Source organism: Ambystoma mexicanum, chromosome 10 (genome assembly GCF_040938575.1).
Source record: "Ambystoma mexicanum isolate Mex_15411 chromosome 10, UKY_AmexF1_1, whole genome shotgun sequence".
Lineage (NCBI taxonomy): Eukaryota > Metazoa > Chordata > Amphibia > Caudata > Ambystomatidae > Ambystoma > Ambystoma mexicanum.
Genome location: NC_090932.1, coordinates 332,361,489 through 332,386,362, shown reverse-complemented (window position 1 = coordinate 332,386,362; position 24,874 = coordinate 332,361,489). Strand labels below are relative to the sequence as shown.

Below are 24,874 nucleotides of genomic sequence, written 5' to 3'. Positions count from 1 at the left end.
CTGATTCGAGTGAATGTTGGGGTTGTTCAGGTGAGGTCGGAACTCTAGAGCACATGCTTTGGAATTGCGCATGTGTGTGTGATTTCTCGTCTGAAGTATGTGGTGTTTGTTTGAGAGTTCTTGAAGAACATATTGACCTTGATTTCAAGACAATGATACTTGGATGTGATGAAATGTTGGATATTTTGACAATATCTCAGAAGAAATGGCTCCTCAGGGGAGCATTGATTTGTAAAAAAAAATATTTTACGTGGTTGGAAGTCGTGAGTTGCTCCACAATTGGAAGATTGGTTTGAGGAAATGTATAAACTGGCAGATATGGACAATGCAATTTAAAAAAGACAGAGGAAAGTGAAGATTTATTATCAAATAAGGGGGAAATTCTTAGATATGTACTAGATGTTTGATGTTTTGGGAGTGCAAGGAAATGGGGCAAGTTTGAATATGTTTTACTTGTGCTTGATTTATCTCAATTTAGTAATGTAATTTCAGGGTCAGTTTGTGTATATATATATTTATTACTGTATTCTTGATATGTTTTCTCTGTTTTTTAAAACTATAACTATAACTAAAGTATAAAAAAAATAAAAGTGTGTCAAATCCCAAACTCTTGCCTAACCTCCTAGGCCATCACTAAGCGCCCCCCCTCCTCATCTTGGTATACCCCCCAACTCCCTTCAGTTCCTCTTTCCCCTCCCTAGCCCTCTTCCTTCCTCCCCTACAACTCCCCAAATACTCATCCTTACGTTTGACACACTTTAATACCCTGGGGCTGACTACTGTCTCCCAGGGCATGTAAAGTCACCATTGGCTTTGCTAGCCCCAAATTATGAACAGAAACCAGTACAAACCATCATATTGTGGACGTACTGGTCGGGGCAATTCGATTGCCCCGGGGTCTGTTGTTCGGGGGGGCACGTCTCCGTCCGCCCTGATCGAGTTTTGGCTGGTGGCAGTGGATACCGGGGATTCTTCCCTGGAATCCATATCGACGTTGTAGAATCTCAAAGGTGTGGGTGGATATCCACGTACCAGCCCTGCAGATGTCGAGCAGGGGAACACCAGGGAAAAACGCGGTCGTTGCAGAAATGGCTCTGCTGGAATGGGCTCTCGGCCAGCCTGGAAGTGGTCTGTTGGCCAGACGATGACAGCCCATGATGCAGCCGGAGAGCTACCTGGATATGGAAGCCTTAGACAGGGCCTTACCGCGATTCATATTGTGTGTGCCACATAGAACTTAAAGGCACAAGCAACGTGTAGCGCATGCAGCGTCCTTTCCGCCAGCGTAGAAGGATTTGTGAAGACTGGCAGCACCAAAGGCTCATTGAGGTGGAATTCAGACGGAAGCTTTGGCGTAAAGGTGAGGTGGGTCAACAGCATCACCCTCGTAGAGTGGAAAGACAAGTACGGCTGCTTGCTAGAGAGGGCCTGAATCTCCCAGACCTGCCTGGCCGAGGTGATGGCAACCAGGAAAGCAGTCTTCCACAAGAGTAAAACATCAAAAGGGCCAGATGCATCGGTTCAAACGGGGGCCCGATGGGCTTAGTCAAGACCACGTTGAGCTCCCAAGCTGAATGAAGAGTCTTCACTGGTGGAAAAGTCATGAAGAGCCCTTTGAGGAACTCCTTGACAAGCCTGTGCAACCACAGGGATGGGCTACCAGGCGTAACGAGATATGGCTGCCAGATGCACCTTGACTGAGGCGTGCGCCAGGCCAGCCTTGACCAGGGAAAGCAGATGTGGAAGGAGCTGCAGAGCTGTGACTCGCAGTGGTGTAATCTTCCGAGTCCTGCATCACACTGAAAAGGGTTCCCATTTGTGGCTGTAGCATGACAATAAAGGGGAAGCTCTGGCCTTGGCCAGGATCTTCTTGCATTCCAGCGGCAGGGAATAATGCCCAAATCCTAGGTCTGCATGAGCCAGGCAGTGAGGTTCAGCGATGCTGGGTCATGGTGCAGCATCGTTCGATCCTCTCTGGAGAGAAGATCGGGAAGAGGACGCAGCCGGATGGACAGAGCCACTAACAGACTAAGCAGATCTGGGTACCAGATCTGCTGTGGCCCCGCCGGAGCGATGAGCATCATCCTGAAATGACGGAGTGTGCTGATCACAAGTAGGAGGAGAGGGATTGGGTGGACGGGGCACAAAGGAAGAGCCCTTCCCACTGGAACAAGAAGACATCTCCCAGACCCCTCAGGCACTTGCAGTTGGTCGCCGTTGTGAAGAAGTCGATCTGGGGTTGGCCCCACTTTAGAGAAAGGTCACTTAATCTTGACGGAACTCCCACTTGCGGCAGGACCACAGCTCCCCACTGAGCGAGTCTGCAATGGAATTCTTGGTGCCTGCTAGGTGAAACAGGACAAGAAACATGTCCTGAAGAATGGCCCAGTGCCACAGGGACTGAGCCTCCAGGGAGAGCACCAGGGAACGTGTTCCACCCTGCTTCCAGATGCTGAATATGGTGATGGTGTCCGTAAAGATCCTCACCACCTACCCCCGCAATCGAGGAAGGAATGACTTGAGGGCCCGGATAACCGCCCAGAGTTTGTGAGCGTTGATGTGAAGGTCCTTCTCCTCCAGGAGCCAGAGGTCTCTGGTGTGTGTGACCGTCTGGTATGGGCCCCCCTCATCCTTCCAGAGAGGCATCCGTGGGGACCGTGGCCTGGTACGGTGGGACTTGAAAAGGAGCCCCATTTGTCAGATGTGGGCCCACTACCCACCATTGTAGAGCTTGTCGGAACTCCTGGTTGAGGGCGATCTTGTCTGACCACGAGGCCGTGACTTGCAGCCACAGTGCATACAGGAACTCCTGAAGAAGCCCAATACATCCCATGGCCCACACAACTAGGAACAGCGCACACTCCATCAAAAATAGTATAAAACCTTGGAATTCTAATGGACACCAAGCTAACCCTAGAACCGCAATCAAGCACAATCAAGAAATGCATCTTCCACCTACACACAATCAAAAAGATCCTACCATTCCTCTCCTTTACACACAAAACACTAGCTATCATCTCCCTCATCATATTCAGGATAGACTATGCCAAAAACCTAAACCTCAGAATGCCGGACTATATACTGAAGAAACTGCAATGTATACAGAAGGCAATGGGCAGACTTCTCCTCAACCTCTCACAAAAGGACCACATCACTCCTGCCCTAAAGATGCTACATTGGCTGCCAGTCAAACAACGAATCGCATTCAAAACAATGTGCATAACACACAGAGCAATCCACGGCCAAGGAGCAGAATTCATACAAAAGAAATTCAGTATTTACCAGCCAGCCGGGACACTCGGATCCAGCAATGACATCCGCCTGGAACCTAAAGCGTACACAAGGATTAAACTTGGTGGGTCAGCATTCTCTTGCCTAGCCCCCAAAATCTGGAACTCCCTCCTGAGAGAAATACGAATCATGAAGGACTTTCTAAAATTCAGAAAACTTCTAAAAATATGGCTCTTAAACTTAGAACGGGACAAAAACGAATGAGCAACACTTACACCCCCCAGAATGAACATACATATCCCAAGACACAGGGACTAGACCATACCACGACAAGTGCAGGGAGGGACACCCCGTTGCCCATCTGGCGGAACCCAATGTCAGTGATGTCCAGAGGAACCCAGTGTCAGCGATGTCCAGAGCCACCATGATACAACACCACCTCACCTTCCGGGAACAGGGCCCGGGTCTCAATCTTTTTGTCCTCCGGTAGTAAGTCCAAAAAGGAACAGAGCTTATACCACAGCTCCCTGTCATAGCAGGATAATATGGCAAGGGCATTTGCGGCCTTGACGGAGGAGGTTGCAGTGTAAATGAAGCACTTTCCCACTGCATTAAGCTTGTTCCCTTCCTGGTCTGGAGGCACTATAGCGGAAGAAGATGGGTTCCACGAGCGCTTCCTGGCGGCGGCAGACACCACAGAGTCTGGAAGAAGGCCGAGACCCGAGCACCTGGGGGCGGGGCTCGGGACCCTGCATTTCTTCTCCAACCTCCCTCGGGAGGTGCGGAACTCTGCATCTTCATCAAGGTCAAACCTTCCTCCCAGACATCATCCAGCAGAGGAATCGACATGACTGTATTCCGCCTGGATTCCCAGCGTTGGAAGAGGAACCCCTCCTTCCTGGTCTCCTCTACCAAACTGAAGTGGACAGAGGCCGTCAAAATCATGGTGTGAAAGGGACCAACCTCATCCGGTGGCGAACCCCTGGTGGGCTCGTCGGCACCCAGAGCTCCACGTCTGCTGGGATATAGTCATCTGACTCATCGGTATGAGTTCCAGTAGTGTCCGTGTCAGTGCCGGTGTCCGTTTGTGGGGGCTCCTCCACAACAGGGATCAAAGGCAGATGTGCCGGCAGTGGTGGTGTCAGCAGATGTTTCAGGCCAGACGGGTCCCTTGACTTAAGCTTTAGCCTGGAAGGGCTCCTGTTCAGCAGACTTGTGCCACCCTGGGTACGAACAGGCACAGGGAGTAGCAGGCAGACTTACTTGCATCTCCGATACCAAAATGTGCAGGTTCATAAGGATGTCTGACGATTGTCCCTGGGTACTGGGTGAGGCATGAGGAGAACAGCCGGCAACTGTTCCGGGCTGAAGCACCTCCTTAGGCTAGATGGCCATCCAGGTACACTCCGCAGAGACCCATCCATGGACACGGTACCACTGTCCCTTTTGTTGTCCGAGTAGTAGACCTCGGGCAAGTTGTCGTCGGAGCTCATTGAGATGTGCACAGGCTCCTTTGAAGAAACCCTTGGCATTGTCTGGGACACACTCCTCTGTCTGTGGTAAAGTTTCATAGGCAGCAGCCACTCCTTGACTTTACCATACTCTGTTGGGAGTGAGGCGACTATGGGTACCACCATCTTCACAGGGGGGTCAGTGAATATCATTGTCAGAGCCGCTGCAGAAGCCATATGCCGTGAAGGCAAGGCCACTCGTGGGGCTGTTGTGATCATAGAAACCACTGTCGCTGCCAGGCCACTTTTCAACAAAGTCGTGATGGTCCTTAACAGAGTCATCAAAGGGGATGCCGGTGCTCTCGTAGACGGATTTGCGATAGTCAACGGTGTCATGGTTGTCAATGAAGTGGACGTCTTGGAAGACGAAGCGGTCGTCGACGAAGTTGTGGTTGCTGACAAAGTTGTTCTCTTATTCGCAGACAGTCATCGACAGGGGGGCGAGGGCAGCAACCCATGGACTACTCCTTTGCAGCCTTGTCCAAAGATGGTAAACGAAGCTTCGAAGGGGTTAGGAACGTCCTCTTGGAGGGAGCGCCTTTCACTGGCAGGCTCGACGTAGATTTAGACGGTGAACCCAGCAGGAATTGAAGTGTGAAGCTTGGCCTTCTTTTGGTCCCCAGGGGACGGGGCGTCCTCAAAGGACCGCAACCTATTCTCAGAGGGAGTTAGCTCATGGGACCGGATGGTCCTGGATCAGGCATGACCGTGCCCGGAGGCCGCATCAGAGGCCTTGCCCAACTTGAGCCATGCTGCTAACCTGCTGCAAGGGTCCTTTACCGTGGTCTTAGAAAGACCACAGCAAATCTTGCATCCCTCCTCATCGTGGTCTGGATGCATGCAATACAAGCACTTGTGGTGTTGATCCTCGACAGATTTCTTAGTCCACATTTTGCGCATATCTTGAGGAGACAACTCTTCTCTTTTGACATGATGGTGTGCGTGAAGTAGGCCCAAGCCTGGGTCTTTCGAAACATCGAAGAGAAGATCTGCGATGAAAGTTGATCTTCGCCGACAACCGGTCCCTGCCGTCGGTAGTTGACAGATGGAACGATGAAACAAAATCCATCAAAGAAACACTAAACTTTATCAGAAAAAAAATGCAAAATATCAAAAAAGTTCAAATAGCAAAATGAGATGACTCAACACTGAAACGTGCTGTAAAAATCTGCAGACGGCCACCAGGGGTGAAGTTTAGGGAGACAACAGTCATTGGGTGGGAGTAGTGTGACCCAAAAGGAAAGTAATTGTTTTAGAGGAGAAATGCAATTTTCAGGCTAAGCGAAACAGAGATGACGGGGAATATTCATGGGCATATGAATCCATGCCAGACCCCATGCTGGAGAACTGTGCTTTTTCTCCATGTGAAAATGAATGCGTGTAGGCTGAAAACGGAGTTTTTATGTTTTCTTAATAACTTTTTCATTTTCCAACAAATTGTTCCCTTGATGCAGTGAGAAATTTCCAGTTTAGTGGGGCTCTTGATAAACTGTTTGGAAACTCATTCAAATCCATCCAGCTAGTCTAATATTAGCCACGCTCCGCCCCTCTACTGTAAAAAGCACCAAGGCTGATATAAATGTTTTAAGGAACATCGTCGCTGTCAAATATTTTAAGAACTACTGGATGGATTTACTACAAACTAGTCAAAATATTTAAGTCAACGCTTTATGCACCAGGTTGTTTCGTACTTGGTCCAAATCTGTCCAGCAGATTTCGTGCTGTGGCTGTTCAAAAACTGCACTGTTTCTCAATGGGACAATACATGGGTTGAATACTGGGGTTCTCTTTTCTGAATAACATTTTCATTTTATTACTTCTCACAAATGTGCAGTTTGGGGGTGGGGGGCTGGACAAACCTTTTGCTTTGATAATTTCACCCAAAACAATCCAGCAAGTAAAAGTTAATGACAATAGAATTTTGGGAAGAAATGGCTGCTTTTTCATTTCTGTAAATCCTTTCAGCCTATCAGCTGCAAAGCACCATGGGAGATATAGCTATAATTTGGGGCGAATGGGGCACCCCCTTCTCTGTCAAATATTTCAACTACTGGACGGATTAATGTCAGACCCTCCCCGCAGCGCTCCCATCAACCCTCAGAAATCGAGTCAATGCTTCGGGTCTACGTTTTTTCATACCAGGTCCAATTCCCTCCAGCTGTTTGGGCTGTGAAATGGAACAAAAGAACAAGTTAGTTACCCGTGGTAATGTTCTTTCAACTGGATGTTCCTCCCACATATTCCTCATCTTTGATATTCAATTCTGCTTTCAGCTCGCTTCGTCATTTTTCCATAGGGTTGTGCAGCGTCGAGTTTTGATCCTCGATGGCCGTCGGAGTGTCCCTTGTGACGTCGATACTGGCATATAAAGCACGTGTGCGGACCGTTACCTCCGTTCTTAGTTTTTTCGCCTCCTTTAACTTGCATGTTGTGTTATAGGAGGAGACAATCTTGATGTTACGAGAAAGAAAGGTGTAAGACATGGAAATTCTATGCAGGCAAGGGGGGATGGATGGGTGGGCGATGAGGAATATGTGGGAGGAATATTCAGTCAAAAGAACGTTACCACAGGGTTAATAACTTTTTCTAAGAATGGATTGTGTCCATGCAAGTATTCCTAATCTTTGATAGACTCCCAAAGCAGTTTGAGTTAGGCGGTGGGTGCAAATAATTGTTTTGTTTGTTGATATTATGGTGGACAGCCTTGCCAACTGTGTCTTCCTCTCCTGAAAAAGAATCTACAAAGTAAAATGTACTGAAAAGTGTGATGGGACGACCAGGTTGCCGCTCTACAAAGGTCTTGCACCGGCACTCCTCCTCCCAGAGCTGAAGAAGCAGCCACACCTCTAGTGGAATGCGACCTCAAACGTATTGGTGAATCTTTGCCTATTAACAAGTAATACTCTGTTATGCACATTACAATCCATCTAGAGATTGTTTTGGGACTGCCATGCCTAGTCTTTGGCCAGCATAACCGATGAAAAGCTGATCATCTTGGCAAATACTTGCAGTCCTTGTAATGTAGTAGCTTAGTGCCCTTTTTGGGTCTAGACAATGTAGTCTGTCCTGCTCTTTAGATGGATAAGGAGGGTAAAAAGATGGAAGTAAAATATGTTGTGATAAATGAAACTCTGACACAACATTCGGAAGGAAAAGATGACCTAACTCTTAAAATGAACTTATCCTTGGAAAAGGACGTAAAAGGTTGTTTGGAAGATAAGGTCTGCAGCTCACTTACTCTATGCGTTCCTGTCTCCCTGAAACTTGAGGAGAACCATCTCCGGTTCCGGAAGCACCTCAAAACCTACCTCTTTGCCTCTGCTTTCTCTCCCCCTTTCCCCTGCTAAATTCCTGGCTGAAACGGCACTTGTTACCTGGTCATCCTTTCTGACTCTCTGGCCTAGGCCCCGCCAGTTGCCCACCTGCACTGCCTCCGGGGACTGTTTTCTGTATCCCTACAGTCCCCCTACCAGCACTTATATCTGCACTTACCTTGCACTTGCTACCAGTGGCCATTTTATTTATCTTATTTTATTCTACTATCCCATGTACTGCACTTTTCCCTCTCCCTTCCCCACGCACTTTTCCCCCTCCCCATGCACTTGTGCGATCTGAATTATACCTGGCCTAGTAGGATCATTGTTCTGTCTTCCTTTTGTTCCCCCTTCCTTGCCTCGTCGCACATTGAAACACTTGTGTATAGGCTCGTTATAAATGCCATATCATATATCATATGGGTAGACACGATAGCTCCTGGGAAGGACGTTTTCATAGTGAGCATCCTCGGAGGACACAAATGTAAGTGCTCAAATGTAGCTCCCATAAGACTTAATACAAGATTGAAATCCCATGATGGCACGATGAAGGGAGTGGCGGAAACAAATGCGTTAAGTCCTTCAGAAACTGTACCACAATCAGCACTTTGAAGTATGACCTATCATCTGTAGATCTTTTGAAGATTGATAGTGCCGCTAAGTAGCCCTTCACCGTGGCCACTTGCAACCCAGAATGGGTCAGGTGGAGCAAAAAAGACAGAACATTGGAACATTTACACGTGAACGGATCTAGTTTCTTTTCCCTGCACCAGCTGTGAAACTTATTTCAACGGCAGCAGTACGGCGATTTTTAGATGCTGGCCTCCTTGCGGAAAGCAACACTTCCATTTTGTCTTCTGGAAGGTCCCAATCCTTATATCTTACCCTTTCAGAAACAAGGCGTGAAGATTGAGAGTCCTGACCTCTGGGTGAAGAATGCGACAACCGTCCTGCAAAAGTAGGTCCTCTCTTTGGGGAAGACAAATTGGAGGGCAGATGGCCATTTCCAGAAGGTTCGGGTACCACATTCTTCTGTTCCAATCCATAGCAATCAGGATCATGGTTTTCCCGAACTTTCTCAGCCTACTGATGACATGAGGAATGAGACAGGGACTGGCGGAAATGCGTACAGCAGTGGTAACTCCCAGTCCACCACAAACGCATCCACTAGAGCTCCTCTTTGGGGAAACTCCCACAAACAGAACAGCTTGCACTTCCGGTTGACACTGGTCGCAAACAGATCCACTTGAGGGGCTCCACGAATGGCAAAGATCTCCTGAAGGACTTCCTGAGCTTGTTCCCACTCGTGGGAGATCGTGCTCTGACTGCTCGGAGCATCCGCCACCGTGTTCTTTTCTCTGGCTAGATGAACTGCCAGAAGAGTGATTGCTTCTCTTAGAGTCCAGAAGCAGAGCTGCATTGCCTCGCTGTACAGGGGCAGTGAACCTACTCCCCATCTCTTGTTGTGGTAGTGCATGGCCACTGTGTTTTCCGTCATCATCAGGACACTCTTCGCCCATATTGAGGGCAGGAAGGCCATCAGCTTTAGTCTGGTTGCCCTCAGCTCCAAAAGGTTGATATGGAGTCTGGACTCTGAGACCAGTGGCTGCTTATTGAAAGATCTTGCATGCGCCCTCCCCATTCTGTGTGGGAGGCGTCTGTCACAATTGTCATCTCTGGCCTTGGTTGCCAAAAGGGTTCTCCTCTCATCACATTCTCTTTGCTGGCCCACCGAAGGAGATCATGGGCAACCTTTGTCAGGACCTGGAGAAGGTCTGTCATTCTGCCAGAGAATTGAGACCACTGGGATCTGAGAGCCCATTGAAGGGATCTCATTCTCAGACAGGCTTCTGGCACCAGAAAAATGCAGGATGCCATGAGGCCGAGCAACCGTAGGAAGTCGAAGGCCGGAAGACGTTTGCCACTCTGGAATTTTTGGACCATCTGCAAGAGATATTGAGCCCTTAACTCGGGTGGCAAAGCTTTTGCCAAAGCTGAATCCAGAACTGCTCAATTGAATTGAAGCTTCTGTGAAGGTGTCAAGTGGGATATCTTGAAGTTCAGGGAGTGCATCCAAATGTATGCTTCGCCAACTCCGGGGAGGATATGACAGTCTGCCTCCTACCACAGACTTGTGGGTGAGGGAGTCATTTTGCTGCATCACTTGCAGCTGAGGGTAACTCTGCGGGTGTTGAACGGGGATTTCTTCCTCCTCTACCTCTTATTTGGCCCCTTTGTGAGAATTGACCTCTTCCTCTAGAGACTGAGGAATACAAACGAAAAGGACGTCCTGTCCATCCTTGAGTTGAAGTTTGAGGTTGTCTGATTGAAACCCTTAATGATTATGCAACAGCTTTAGATGCTTGCAGTTTTTCCAGGCTACTATCAGTCTTCTCACCAAACAGGGAAGTACCATCAAATGGCATGTCAAGCAAACGTGCCTGAACGTCGGCAGAACATCTTGATTTTCTTAGCCAAGATATGCACCTAATCACATTACTGGCAGATTACTGGCAGCCATGGACCTGCTTACTGAATCCACGGTATCCAGGCTGGACTGCAAAGATGGTCTCATGGCCTCTTTTCCATCCTGTATTAGGCTTACAAAATCTTCTCTTTTCCCTCCGGAATGTGTTCTGCTGCAAAAGCAGCTACACCCTAAAGAGTTCGAGTATACTTTGCCAAGGCACTGGTAGCATTAGCCGATTTTAATGCCATGCTCCCTGCATTAAATACTCTTTTTCCTAAAGAGTACATTCTTCTATCTTCCTTAACTGCCGGAGCAGAAGGGTAAGCCGCAGCCTTTGAAGGAACTATTGCTCCCTGGTTTGGGGTGCAGGTTTAGGAAACGAGGGTCCACAGAAGCAGTTCTGTATTTCTTTGTTAACCGGTGGAACAGAATCACTAAATATCAGTGATGTCATCAGTCTCCATAGCAGCTGTGTGTTTGGATCACCCCAGATATTCAGCCACTTTACAAATTACAGCTCGGTATGAGGGATCAGCCACTAGCTATCTCTGGGACACCATGTCTCTGGTGATGTTTCGCAGCTACTGGTCTCCTTTAGAGTTTCAACAAGATGTTGCATCTTGGATTCTTCAGAGATCAGCTCTTCTAGGACATTTGGTGTCCCATATTCATATTCAAAAGGGGGTTGCTCTTACTCTTCATCTTCCTCAAGGATTGATATGACTTCTTCAGGTAAATGGGGTTGAGGAATGGGTTTAAAATGACATATCAGCCATAAGTTTAAAAGTCTTCAAGAGCATTGAATGCTCCGAAGTTGAAGGTGTCAAAGGCATCTAAGGCTTCAACAACTTCCTCAAAGCAGTCAGTGAATGAGCCGACAATTTAGTATGCTTCGATGGCTGTAGATGGATTACGTGCCTAGGAGGTTCAAACGATAGGCGATGAAGACGCGCAAGAAGGAGACACACAAGACTCTGTACTGGTCTTGACAGACACCGAGGGGTGGCTTCTTTTCTCAGACTCCTTCAGAATAGCACTCGAGGAGCTTGCCTCTGGAAAAACCTGAAGCATTTTCAAACAGAAGTTTTCCAATTCCGTCAGAGTCGATTTCTTTTTTGGAAACAAAACTTTTTCGGGAGAGGAAGACGATGAGGATCAGCAACGTCCTTTTTTACTCTTCTTATGAGAAGAGGACAAGAGTCGTGAACTAGACTTTGGATGTCTTCAGTGTTTAGGACGCTTTCTAATGCGAGAAACATCTCTCTAGTCGGAGGATGATTTTCTTTTAGATGGGGTAACGGCCGGGGATTTGGGAGAGGGCTTACCTGCATCAAGTTTCCCCTTCTTTTCCCGCAAGGCCTTGACAGTCATGGATTGACATTAGCCACAGTCCTCAACTGTGGCCCCGACCCCAAGCACCACCGACAGATGTGGTGAGGGTCTGTGATAGACATCATGCCTCCACAGTCTGAACACTGCTTGAAGCCTGTATTCGGTGTAGAGGAAATATTTGAGAAATATGACAACAATCGTAATTGAAATTTGCTGAGGCGAGTAGCTCCGAAGCAGGCAGCAATGCGGAAAACACAGAACTGAGGTAACTGTCAGCGTGCGTGCTTCATCTACCAGCATCGACGTCACGAGGGATGCTACGGAGGCCATCGAGGACCAAGACTACACTGCACAACACTCGACCCTGGGGAAAAAAAAATCCAAAGCAAGTCGCAAGCAGACTTGAATATCAAAGAGGAGGAATACGTGAGAGGACACAATCCATTCGAAATGGGACTTTTCTCTAAAATCAAATGAGGTGTTTTTTTTTTAACTTTCATAATAACATGACAACAGTGTTGTTTGCAAAATATCAAACAAATGCATCAGTCAAGTCAAAAGTACTTAGCAATTCGTTATTCGGGTCTTTTATGGAACTTGATACTCAAAAAGAGTGCGGCGACCGCCGCACTATAATATAAAATTAAGCATTAAAAAAGAAAAAAAATGTCTTTCCTTTTTCCTATGATTCATTCAAGTAGGCTCAAAATCTATCCATATGAGGTTGCCTGTTTGAAGTAACATACTGCCCTCTTACATATCTCTCTAACATTTATGATTTAGCCTTGCAATTCTTTTGTTTAAATGTATTATTTGCTTCATCCATTGCTCTCTTCCTCTCTCGCATGCCCAAACAATGATCCCTTATATATGTGGCCGTTGTTTAAAGAGCATTTTCCTTCACATCTTTTTTACTGCATTGCCAGGTTGCTGTAGAACCCACTTGCTTTAGATTTACGGATTCTGTTTCCAATCATCGAAATGTAACCTTCACTCTAACAACCTTTCTTCTCATATTCAATAGGCACCCTCTCTTAGGCACCCACTCTTGGGCTCAGTTGTTCTACTGATGTTTTTCACCGACTTAACCATGCACAAAATCTAGTTTCTGCTCATTCAGCCTTTTTGCCCTCAAACACCAAACTGTTTTAGGATGACCATTCTATCGGCACACCTTGACTAATATTTTGAAGGGATGAAAATCTAAAATTTTAAAAAAGTATACCATCTTTGTTTTACAGCTTTAACACCTGAAAAACAGAACTCTTTCACATTTTGGGGAATTAATCTTTTGTGAAGAGAATTTCTGTTCTTGTAAATCACTGTGCACTGCATAACTGAAGTGCTATGCCTATTAAATAAACACTACATCAAATTGTACATATTTACCATGACAGAGCTCCGTCATAATAATGAATGTTACTCACTGTAGTGACTATAATACACAGTCCTTAGTCCCCTTTCCTCCATCCTTGTGGGCGTCGCCCAACATGGGGATGGCATTGTAACCATTGGCAGAGAAAATTGAGCTTCTCCTTTAAATTTTGTCCAGCGTGTGGGGGAATGCCCCTCATGGCCCCCTCCCTTCGGCGCCCCACCTCAGTGCCTTTGTAACACATAAGATGTTTTAATTTCTGGATATACTCAATACTTAAGCCGCTGGCATACAAGCGGAGGAAGGTGGGTGGGACATATGGAGAAAAGAAGACTAAGGACTATGAGTACTCTAGTAACTACAGTGAGTAACTCCAATTACTCACATGTCCGGTCCCATTTCCTCCATCCTTCTGGGTGATTCCACACAACAAGACCATAGGGTGGAGCTATGACAATCTACCACAGATCTAGGATGAAGCAAAAAGGTTCTTCAGAACTGCCTGAGCGATCTGAGCATCGCGCCTCGAGCTGGTATCCAGGGAATAGTGCTTACAGAATGCAGACAGAGTGGCTCAAGTAGCCACCCTACTGATGGCATCCCAGGAAACATGTCTCTGAAACGCATGGCCGTGGCCTTATCGCTGACCGCATGGGCACAAACATCCTAGGGAACCGGTTTGTCCATGGTTATATACGCCTCTGAAATGGCCTGAACAATCCACTGAGAAATAGAAGCTTTGTAAGCCTGTGAGCTGCGAGAATTACTTTCAAACGTAACAAACAATGCCTCAGACTTCCTGAAAGTCTTTGTCGGAGAGAGGACCCTCTTGAGGTCCAAGGAATATAGAGCCCGTATGGCATCTGGCTGTGGGTTCGGGAAGAAAACCGGCAGACAGATTTCCTGATTTAAATGGAATGGCGGACAACCGTGGGCAAGAAATTAGGATGAGTGCACAAGATTATCTTGTCACTGTGAAACGTAGTGAAGGGTATGCATGATGACAGAGCTTGCAGCTCGCTGACGTGAGTGCCACCATCAACGCTGTCTTTACTGTTACCAGCCTGATGTCCACCGAGGCCATCGGCTCAATGGGCCTCCGCTGCAAGGCCGCAAGCCCCATGTTGAGGTCCCAGACCCCTTGAGGTGGGCCTTAACCACCAAGTTGGCTGCTGAAAAAATGTGCTCTGGTGAATTGTTGTAGGCCCCAATGGCCATCAGAAAGGTGCGCAGGGGTCGACCTGGATGCCAGATGTGCGGGAAAAGCCAGCACGTCATCCGGGGAACAGGTATTGGGGTCAAGCCCCTTGTCGCAAGCCCAGTGGCAGAATCTTTTCCAGTTGCTCTTGTTCTGGGCCTGGGTAGAGGGCCTAATGGCTTACTGTATGATACCCCAGATGTCAGAGAACCGAGCATGGTGGAGTTTCAGCTCATCAGGAACCAGGCTGTTAGGCCCAGCCTGGACGGGTGCTCCACCGCCTCACCCTACTGCGTCAGGAAGCCCCTGCTGGAGATCTGAACATGGACCCATCCATGAGAGCACAACGACAGTATATCCGAGAACCAAGCCCTCGATGGCCAGTGCGGGCCGAACAGGATGAGGCTGCAGCCCACCGACGTCAGAACTTGCGGAGGGTCTGCTGGAGCAATGGTGGAGGAGAAAACGCATAGCACCTGTGGCCGTGCCAGCAGAGCTGGAACATAACCCCCAGAAACCCCAGGCCCACCCAAGAGGCAAACCGGGGGCACTTGGAATTCAGAGGAGATGCAAACAAACCCAGATCCGGAAACCCACATCTCTGGAAGAGGGGCAACAAGGAGTGGATGAGCAACTCACACTCATAGGTGTCGAAGCCCAAGCAGCTGCGCTGGTCCGCTTTGGCATTTCTGTCCCCCAGGTGGTGGACCACTAAAATCCAGATCCCTCCAGTAAGGGCACAGTCCGAGATCGCTATCGCCACCGCCTCAATGCACAGGAGGGGAGAACGAGTGCCACCCTGCTTCTTCGGGTAAAACATTGTGGTGGAATTGTCTGTACTGACCAGAACCACTGTACCGGATGAGCAGCAGAAAAGCCTTGAGCGGCAGGCGCACCGCTTTGAGTTCAAGCAGATTGATATGCAGAAGGGACTCCGCCCTGGACCATGCGCCATGAATGGGGTAGCCCTCCGTAGTAGCCCCCCAGCCCAAAAGCAAGGACTCAGTCGTCACCACCAGAGTTGCTCTGGCTGGGTGAAGGAGGCTCCCAATGCCACAATTCTGTCCCTCAACCACCAGCGAAGATCCGGGAGGAGGAACAGGGGTATTGGGAACCTGTCCGACTGAAACACTGTCTTCTGGTCCCAACTGGCTGCCAGGTGGAGCTGGTGGGGTCTCATCATGAGGCAGGCATGCTGCACCGTGAGCATGCACATGGCCATCAAGCCTTGGGAGGTGCTGGCACCACCATGCCGAGGTAGACCAGTCGGCGAGAAAGTTCCATATTGCCTTGCGGAGGGAAAGGAGCATCTCGGGCACAGGGACCACCCGCTGTACCACCGTGTCACAGCACACTCCAAGGAAGACCAAATACTGGGCGAGAGCCAGCTTTTCCTTCCGCCGGTTGAGAGAAAAGCTCAGTTGGTGAAGAACATCCGCCAGATGCTGGCCGGAGTGTCCCACCCCATCGGGCGATCTGGCACTTACCAGCCAGTGGTCCAGGTAATGGTATAAGTGGTGGCCCTCCAGACGGAGCAGTCCAGCCACTGCGTTAATCATCTATGTGAACACACGGGGAGCCGAGTTGAGGCCGAAAGGCAGCACCTTGTACTGGAAGTGGCAAGACATAATAGTGAACTGCAGAAACTTCTGATGTGGCTGATAGATGGAGACGTGAAGGTATGCATCCTTGAGGTCTAGGGAACACATACAGTCCACTGTGCATAGAGACTCTGCTGTAGGCGCAGGAGTAATAATCTTGAAGCGTTTCAGAGGTAAAGACAGGTTGAGAAATGACAGGTACAGGACTACCATGAGGCCGGCCCGGTTGTTCTTTGGTACAGCAAAAATATTGTAGTACAAGCCGCAGCCCCCATCTGACAGTGGGACAGGCTCCACAGCCTAAATTTCCAAAAGAGAAAGGATCTCCCGTAAAAGGGCCGGGGACACAATCTGATGCCAAGGAGGAGAGCATGGTAGAGGAAGAGGACGACTGAAGCCCTTGGAGACTATAGAGAAGATCCAAGGCCTCTTGAAATAACATTTCCAGCTATCCTGGAAGAGAGCCAGGTGGCCCCCTACAGGCGAGCTGTGTTGCCCAACTGCAACGTCACTGCTTTTTAGCATCTAAGGCGAGAGTGGAGGAGGGGGAGCAGGAAAACCTGCAAAGTCCTCTAGTGCTTCCTCCTGCAGTCATTGGGCAACCTATCAGGCCTCCGTGTACCACGATCCTGAAACCCCTTGAAGTCGATGAAAGCGCAGGGTTTGAAGTCGATCCTGCCCCGAGCCTGAAGGAAGAACTTAGTCAGGGTGGCCAAGGGCTTGGCGGTTTGTGTAGATGTTTTCTTCTTTGTCAACTCTTCATCGGTGGACGAATGAAAAAGGTCCAATCACTCCAAGGGAAGATCAAGGATCCACTCTTGCACATCTGACGAAAATTTAGTGGCATGCATCCATGCTGTCCATCTCATCTCGACCCCCAGATACAGCCCTCTGCTGGCTGTGCCGATGTGGGAGACCCAACACTCAGATCGCCCAGGCGTCTGCCATGCCAGCCTTGAAGGAAGCGTGCCTCTCTAGAGCAAGATAAGCCAAAAACTCCTAGACCTCTCGCTACAGCTTCTGATTTGCCAGTAGGGCGTCAGCATTGGCTTGCCGTAAATGTAGCCCTGAGATGACATTGCACTGTTTGGCAAAAGATTCAAGGACTGTCTTCCTTGGACAGACAACTGGAGGTGGCTCCTGCGGAGGACAACGAAGACGATTGTTTAGAATACCACAAGGCTGCAGCCACCACTGAAGAGTGAGGCTGTGAGTGGGAGGCCAGGAGGACTGGCTCCCCATCCACCAGCCTGAACTTGCAGTCCAATTTCTTGTTCATCTGGCTTCTCCCAGAACCTTTGCACCACCTGCAGGACATCCTTCTGGAGCATAACACCTGAACGGCACCTGGTGCGCTTGCCCAAAACCTCTGCTAGCACCCCCAATTCCTGAGGGGCCTCCCCCGGCTGGGGGACACCCACGAACTCTGCAAGGCCCCGAAGGCGGTCATGAAAGGCCTTTTCAGATGCAGAGGGTTTGTCGTCCTGATCGTTGTTGGGATGGAGATAAACCTATCCTACTCCCCTAGGCACTTTCAGGTCCGGCGAACACCATATGAAATTATACAACATACAGAGAGTGGAGTAAACCGCATTCTCGGGCGGCATATACAGGCCCTATAGCACTTAGACAGATGCATGGCACTAGAAAAGCTCACAGCCCTTGACTCCATTTTGTATTAGGCACAAAAGGGAAAAGCTGCAGGCTCACGTTGCTAGCAAGGCCCAAATCCCTGAACACCACAATGGCTCTTGCATGAGCCTAGTTCCCATGGAAGTCCACTTCCCCCCTCGTCCCTTCAGTGTTGCGAATATTTAGAATCTTTCACTGGAATGCGTCTTTCATGAGCATGAAACACCATCAAGCTCTGCACTGCATCCATCCCCACTAAACTGCCATTAGGCCTCTAACCCACACCCAGTCAGGTCGGAGCCATTTCCACACCACTAACTCAACCCCCACACCTTTGCATTCCTTGAAAGGCCCACAACCCCCAGGTCCCAACCCCCATCAAGTGTCTTCAGAAGATCCAAGCATACGCAACTATATTTCTTTCAAGCAGCAACACATGCCCTGCATAACACGAGATACAAGGAAGAATACATTGAAGATCAAAACCCCTGGGGAAAAACCTTGAGTGCGGGAACAGCAGTATTAATGAAGTCTTGAATGTGTGGGTTGGCATAACTGTATTTTATCCTCCCTTCGTCCTGGCACCACTTCCCATGCCACCCAGGTGCCTGCCACAATGAGTGAATATTCTGACTTAATATGTTTAGCCAAGATAGAAACATTATCTTAATGTAAGACCTGACCTTCACTGCAAGGATGAGCCCAGCTGACTTATGTGTATTCTGATTGACTGAGAATAACTAATCAATTGTAGCCTGCCATCCCCTATGGAGCAGGACCATGTGTAGGGACCCACCAATCACTGGCACCCATTTTGTACTATATGCTGTGACGAAATTTTCCTTTTTAAACTGATGTTTATATCTGGAATGGTCAGAGCGCTCTCGATCAGCAGAGTCCTTTGCTGATGCTTGTATTCTGTACAATTAAACCTTGTTATTCTTGCAAGCTATCGCCAGGCCTATTTCTCTAGCTGGTTGTCTTTATTCTGAAGTGTGTGTAATTTGGAACTTGCCTTCAGCGTCATTCATCACGTCACATTTTTTCCAGACAGGGGAAACCGGGCCCTGTGACACAAGTGCCAGCGGGGCACCATCTGATCAGGACCCCGAATACTGGTCCAAAGGCTGCTGAGGGGGCAGCGTTGGTTGTACAGGTGGAGAAGGAGGAGGGGTCTGAATACTGGTAAGGCCTGGACCAGAGGAGGGACAGTCAAAAGCACTGGTAGTCCCAGAGGAAACACCAGAGGGCCGAGAGGCGGAGACCTGTGGGATCACTTCCTTAACTATATCTTTGAGGGTCCCCATCACCTGCGGGGAACGCATGGGGAGGAAGCACTCGAAGGAGCGGCCCTCGCAAGCCACCCGGATCTCGAGGAGGCCAGCCCTCAGCCAACTTGGGTCTCTGTTCCTGATCGAAGCACCTGAGGCGTGTAGCCGTAAGGCTGCGATGGGTAGATGTACACCAGTAGGGACCAACCGCCTTTACCATAAAGTCTGCTGCTGCTTCCGGAGGGAATGGATCTGGAACCTTCTTGCATGGCCCACTCAATGGGTAAGGGACTGCCCTGATCCAAATCCAAGATGGCCGCCGATCTAGCAGACACTGCAGCATGCTTATCAGCCATCTTGGACCTTGCACCACAACCTGGGCGGGAGGGCACAAATTCCCTGTGCCACGTGCAAGCTCAGACATGGGAGGACATGCCTTGTCCCGTGAACTTGAAGGAGAAGTGTTGATCTCAGAGACCGATCCTGTAGGTCTCCAGCCCTCGGCCTGTTGGCCGGTAGTCAAATCGCCCCGACTCAAGACCTCAAGAGTTGGTAATTGTGCTGGATCGTGCTAACAAATGGCTCTTGGAGGCAGAAGATGACGATCAGTTGCCCACTGGGGCCGAAGAGGACAACAAACTTGATTGCCACTCGCTGGAGCACCCGTTAGAGCTCCTGAGCCCCTCGGCTTGAGTGCCGGTAGCCTTAGAGGACTCAGGTCTTCCAGAACCAGAATCCAAGGTACCCTTGCCCGTGGACACCCCTGGGAAGGAGTCCCCGTGCTGTGGCCAAGTACTAAACAAAGGGCCTACCTTCTTGCCACGGGGTCCTGGAGATGAACTCTTTAAGATGACCTGAAGGAGAAGCGTGAAGGATCTCCCTCCAACATAACAAACGATTGTTCAATGCCCGGTGTCTGAGAGCACTGCAAGGGAACGAGTGGTTGCAGGACGCAGATCTTCTGAATACTCCTGCAGCTTACAAGCGCCGGGGAGGCGAGGCACCGAAGGGAGGTGAAGAAGATTGGAAAATAAAACAGGGACCAAGCAGAAAGTTAAAAAGTCTCTGCACCTAGCTGCCAGGTCCAACACCATCCATGCGGAAAAAGGGACTGAAGTCAGGCACCAGAGGGCGGGGCCTTGAGGGGCATTCCCACACCCAGGGCCGAACCACTGCGCGCTGGACTAAATTTAAAGGGGTAGCTCAATTTTTCGTTGCCGAAGGTTCCGGTACCATCCATGTTGGGGGCGCCCACAATGATGGAGGAAGGAAGATGGGACGCATGAGTTAAGCATTTATTGTTTGTGTTGACAAGTGCCTACAAGCCACAATACACACCCACTCCTAACCAAATGGATACGTTAACTCAATTTGCAATCCGTTCTTGGGGTATTCTACATTTGCATTCGTGTTTTAACTCAACCTGGGTATACAGTTAAGTGGTAGCAAAAACCACATTGATTAAATGATCACTACATGCCTTTACCTGCATATCGTTGACTCCCCTAGAATCAGAATCAGATGTATCTCTATATGCTGAACTAGCCATTTCTACATCAGTGGAGGCTCGACTCCTTTTCTTAAGTGGTTTACAGGAATCAGAAATCTCGCTGGCTCCTTAAAACAAAATTAAAACATTACTAATGGAGCAAACCAGTAATAAGTCAGGTTTAACTATTCTTTCTTTACAGAGTTAAATATGCAAGGACAAGTGAAAGAAAACATGTGATTTTATTTGGCAATAGAACAAGCTCTAAAACAACAAAATGTAAAGGATTAATGTTTACTTAGGATAACAGTCCAGACCGAAGCTCATTATGATACCAAAGTGTTTATTACAACCTAGAAGCCATTTAGATATCGCCTATTGACAGTTTTATCTTAAATGTTTATCTCTGGAGTAATGTGATTTTAAGTGAATGGCAGTAACAGTCCCTTCAATAAAAATGATGGCGTTAAATAAAGACATCTCCTAAAAAGGCAAAGAAACCAGTAACTCTAAAAACAAAATATCAGACCAATAACCAGTATCATTAACAATGACATCAATATGTCCTGAAATGAAACAGTTATGAATTGCAATGGGGCATTGAATCTTTCTCAGAGCAGTGCCAAATCTCAAAAGCATGTCTTTGAGGCACATATAATTTTGGATTTATATGATAAAGACAAATACGCTTTGCTTGCATAAAATTCCATACGAATGTGCACAGCGTTTGTAGTTCGAGTCCCTTATAATAGAAATGTCACATACTTTCCATACTGTCAACCAGGCATGTTTCAAAAAAGCTTGAGGGCCGGAAAACAATATTTGAAGTGGTTGTGGCCTTTTCTATTTATGCAACTGTGTCATTTGTGTAAGTGTTTACACCACCAAAACCAGCCTCTAGGACACTAGTGGGTGAGAGGAAAATATAAGAAGTACTTTCTTCAGTATGCTTCACAAAACAGGAGGGTCTTTATTAATCTAACAATTCATGCAGATCTGGAACAACATATAGGTGATGTATAGGAGTGAGAGAACTACCCACAAAATGCTAATGCATTGCTTTACAAGTAGACAAAGCTTTCTAGCCAATAATAAAATCAGGGCAAATATGAGTTATTGAAAATGTATGTGGATGGCATGTCAGAGTAACGGTCAGTTCTGTGGTAGCTTTGTAGATGGATTTCAAAGGGAATTTAGAATTTGTTTCAGTATATTTATTTAATATGCATACAGCCATCAGGCATTACATTTAAGGTCAAACAATTTCATATAATACAATACATTTAATCATAAACAGAAGAACAGAATACTATGATCACCTCAAAAAGAGTTATAATAAATACATACAAATTGTATTTAAAATAGCGTACCATCAACCAATTCCATAAAAATAGATAGAACATAAATAATGCTTCATCATGTGGAACATCAAGTTCTGATTGCTTCCTAGAATTAAGACTCGGTCATGTATTATACATATTACCATCATTATGAGTATTGTCATAAGCCTTCAAAAATGTAGTTCTTAAGCAGTTCAGGCTTTCACAGTGGCATATTATTTGCTCAGCAGTTTCTATAGTTCAAGATCCCACACAATCGACAGTATCTCATGTGTTTAGGAATTCTCAATTTGGCTCCTAGAATTTCCATTGTGTCTCGCATGTTAAATTTAAATAGAAAATACTGCCTTATAGTTCCACAATCTGGGCAAGCTGCTTGGTACATACTGGCCGAGTTAGATCTGTGGACCAAAATTCCCAAAAAAGGCTGCTATTCGCCAGATTAACCATATCTTGTTCTTTTGCTAAATTAGATATGGTTAATTTCAGTAGACATTTGTTCTTTGCATGGCTGTTTTGTAACCATGGGTATGCGTTTTCTTTAGCCCATTTGTGGTATACCTTCCATATCATAAATATAATGCCATCATCTAACAGAATTGCTTTAGATTCAATGTTTTGCATTAATTCCACGATAAAAGTTTTGTTAGCTAAAGTGCATAATTTCACATAAAACATAGCATTTTTATATTCTAAAATGTCAGAGGCACCCATAAAATTACATTCTAATAAAAGGTATTCTCTGGGTACTGATTTTGGCATTCTGAATAAAATCTTCCATAATTTCGCTTCAAAGCCGTTTATTTCATTGGCGAGTCTTGTTCCCCATTTTTCTGCCGCAAATAAGAGACGGGATAGCACTTTCAATGAATATAGCAGCAGCATAGTGTTAACCGAGAAGCCACCTTGTTTAACAATAAAGTGACTTAGAGACAATGCTATTTTTTCTTTTTTTTTTCCAACATTTTTATTATTTTTGGCATAACAAGACATGCAGGTTCTTTGATTGTTACATATTTGTAAACTGGATATAGCATTAAGAAGTGTTAAGCGGCATTAGATGTAACTGAGTTAGCAAATTATACATTGTCTTCAAAAACAAAATTGTTAATAACAACTGAGGAGGGGTACGAGAAGTGGGGGGGGCATGGAGCTGTATACACAATGGAAACAGAAGACTGCTTAGTTCGTTCTTAGGGTCGTTTCAGAGGGTCAGTGTGGCTCTCCAGCTATGTTTAGGGCGGGTTCTTCGCAGTGGACTCGGCAGAGTTAGTGGGGTTAGTTTGCTTGGCTGCCTGTGACTCGGGGGGGTGTGGAGGAGCCCCGTTGCTTCTCAAGCCTAGTTTTAGTCTTGTTTTATTTTCAGTCCTGGGTTTCCATCCAGCGCAGACTTGGGGGCTGTCTTGCCACCCCTGGGAATTGTTGCACATAGTCCAGGAAGGGGGCCCATATGTGTTCGAATTTGGGCTTGTTGCCTAGTCTGATGGCCGTGACTTTCTCGGCTGCCACAATTTCTCAACATTTGGACCACCACATGTGTGTGGACGGGCCCTCCGGATTTTTCCAAAGTCTGGCAATGGCGATTTTGGCAGCTGTGAAGAGGTGGGAGCATAGGTCCGCCATGCAGCCTGTAAGGGGGAATTGGCCGTCTTCTGTAGCCCCTAGCAGCACGATTCGTGGGCCCCAGGGAATGTTAAGCCCGGTGATTGCTTTGATCTGCTCCAATGTATTTTTCCAGAATAGGATGGCTTTTGGGCAAGACCAGAAGAGGTGGAACAGAGTTCCTCGTTCTGCGCACCCTCTCCAGCACTGAGCAGGGATCGCTGGGTTGCACTTATTTAGGTTGACCAGGGTTTGGTACCATCTGTAACAGACTTTAAACACACTTTGTTTGTTACGCACTTAACTTTTTTGTGCTCAAGACCATATATGGTGCCATTCCTCTGGTTCGATCGGTCTTCCAATGTCTTCTTCCCATTTCGACATATATGGTTCTTTTTTAGTGGGGTCTGTTCTGTCAAGTATTTTGTACAGTGCAGAGATTTTCCCTTTCGGGGGATTTGCTAAGAGGGTGAGTTCTAATGCCGTTAGCTCTCTGCTGCCCTGTTGCCTGACCTGGGGATTCGACAGCCAGTGCCTCAGTTGCGTATAGCGAAACCTTTCAGTTTCCGGAATCTTGAATTTTGCTTTGCACTCCTCAAAGTTTAAGGGACGCCCATTCTCGAAAAAATCTGCCATAGTTTCTAAGCCGCCAGCTCTCCACTCAGTGAACTGGGTTTGGTGAGACTCCCAGGGAGAAGTCTGGGTTCTCCCAGATTGGGGTGAGGGGGCCCATTGTGCCTTTGCATTTCCACCGGCGGGCTGCAGTTTTCCGGCTGGCAACCGTGTTCCTTGTTGCTGGTAGGGGGCTCAACTCTTGGGTTCCTTTGGATTCTTTGGAATGGGGCAGAGCTTCTAGCAGGGCCTTACTCCAATCTTCTTCTAGTTTTAACTACCAGGGCTGGTTGCCGCTGAGCTTCCAAGCAAACGCGGGGGCCAGCTGGGCTGCTAATACCTTGCTACATCAGGGACCCCCAGGCCACCCAGAACTGTACTTCGGAGCATGTTGCATTTCGGGATACGAGACTTCCTCCCTTCCCAGACAAGGTTTAAGATCTCCCTTTGCAGTTTTCGCAGGGCTTCCTCCCGGATCGTCACAGGCAGTGCCTGTGCGTAGTATAGCAGATTCATCTTTATTGCTGTGATTCGGCCGAAACAGGAGATTTCTTGTTTCTCCCAGCGGTTCATGTCAATTTAAGTCTCTGAAGAGCGCCGTGAAGTTTGTCTTATACAGCGTCTCAGGTCTCAGTTTTGTTGGGCAACTGGACTCCCAAGTAGCCAATACTGCTTCTTTCCCAAGGGACTCCAAACTTCTCTTTGAGATTGGATTTCGACTTACTTGGAATATTGATGCCCAATGCTACCGATTTGCATATGTTTATAGTGAATCCTGAGGCCGCTCTGAATTCTTCGAGAGTTCGCCATAGGGCTCTTATTGAATCTGCCGGACGGGTGAGCGTGAGGATCACATCTGCGTATGGGGCGATTTTATAGGTTTCACTTTTGTGCGT

General features: G+C 47.6%; 1 protein-coding gene across 3 annotated transcripts in view; it reads right to left on the bottom strand.

The window, feature by feature from the left end:
- NSD3 (nuclear receptor binding SET domain protein 3) overlaps nt 1-24,874 on the bottom strand; it is a 2,619,674-nt gene that overhangs the window by 1,594,228 nt on the left and 1,000,572 nt on the right. For all 3 annotated transcript variants that reach the window (XM_069617934.1, XM_069617935.1, XM_069617936.1), the window contains exon 10: nt 20,422-20,552. In XM_069617934.1, the coding sequence (XP_069474035.1) occupies nt 20,422-20,552 (131 nt within the window). The remainder of the gene's footprint in view (nt 1-20,421; nt 20,553-24,874) is intronic.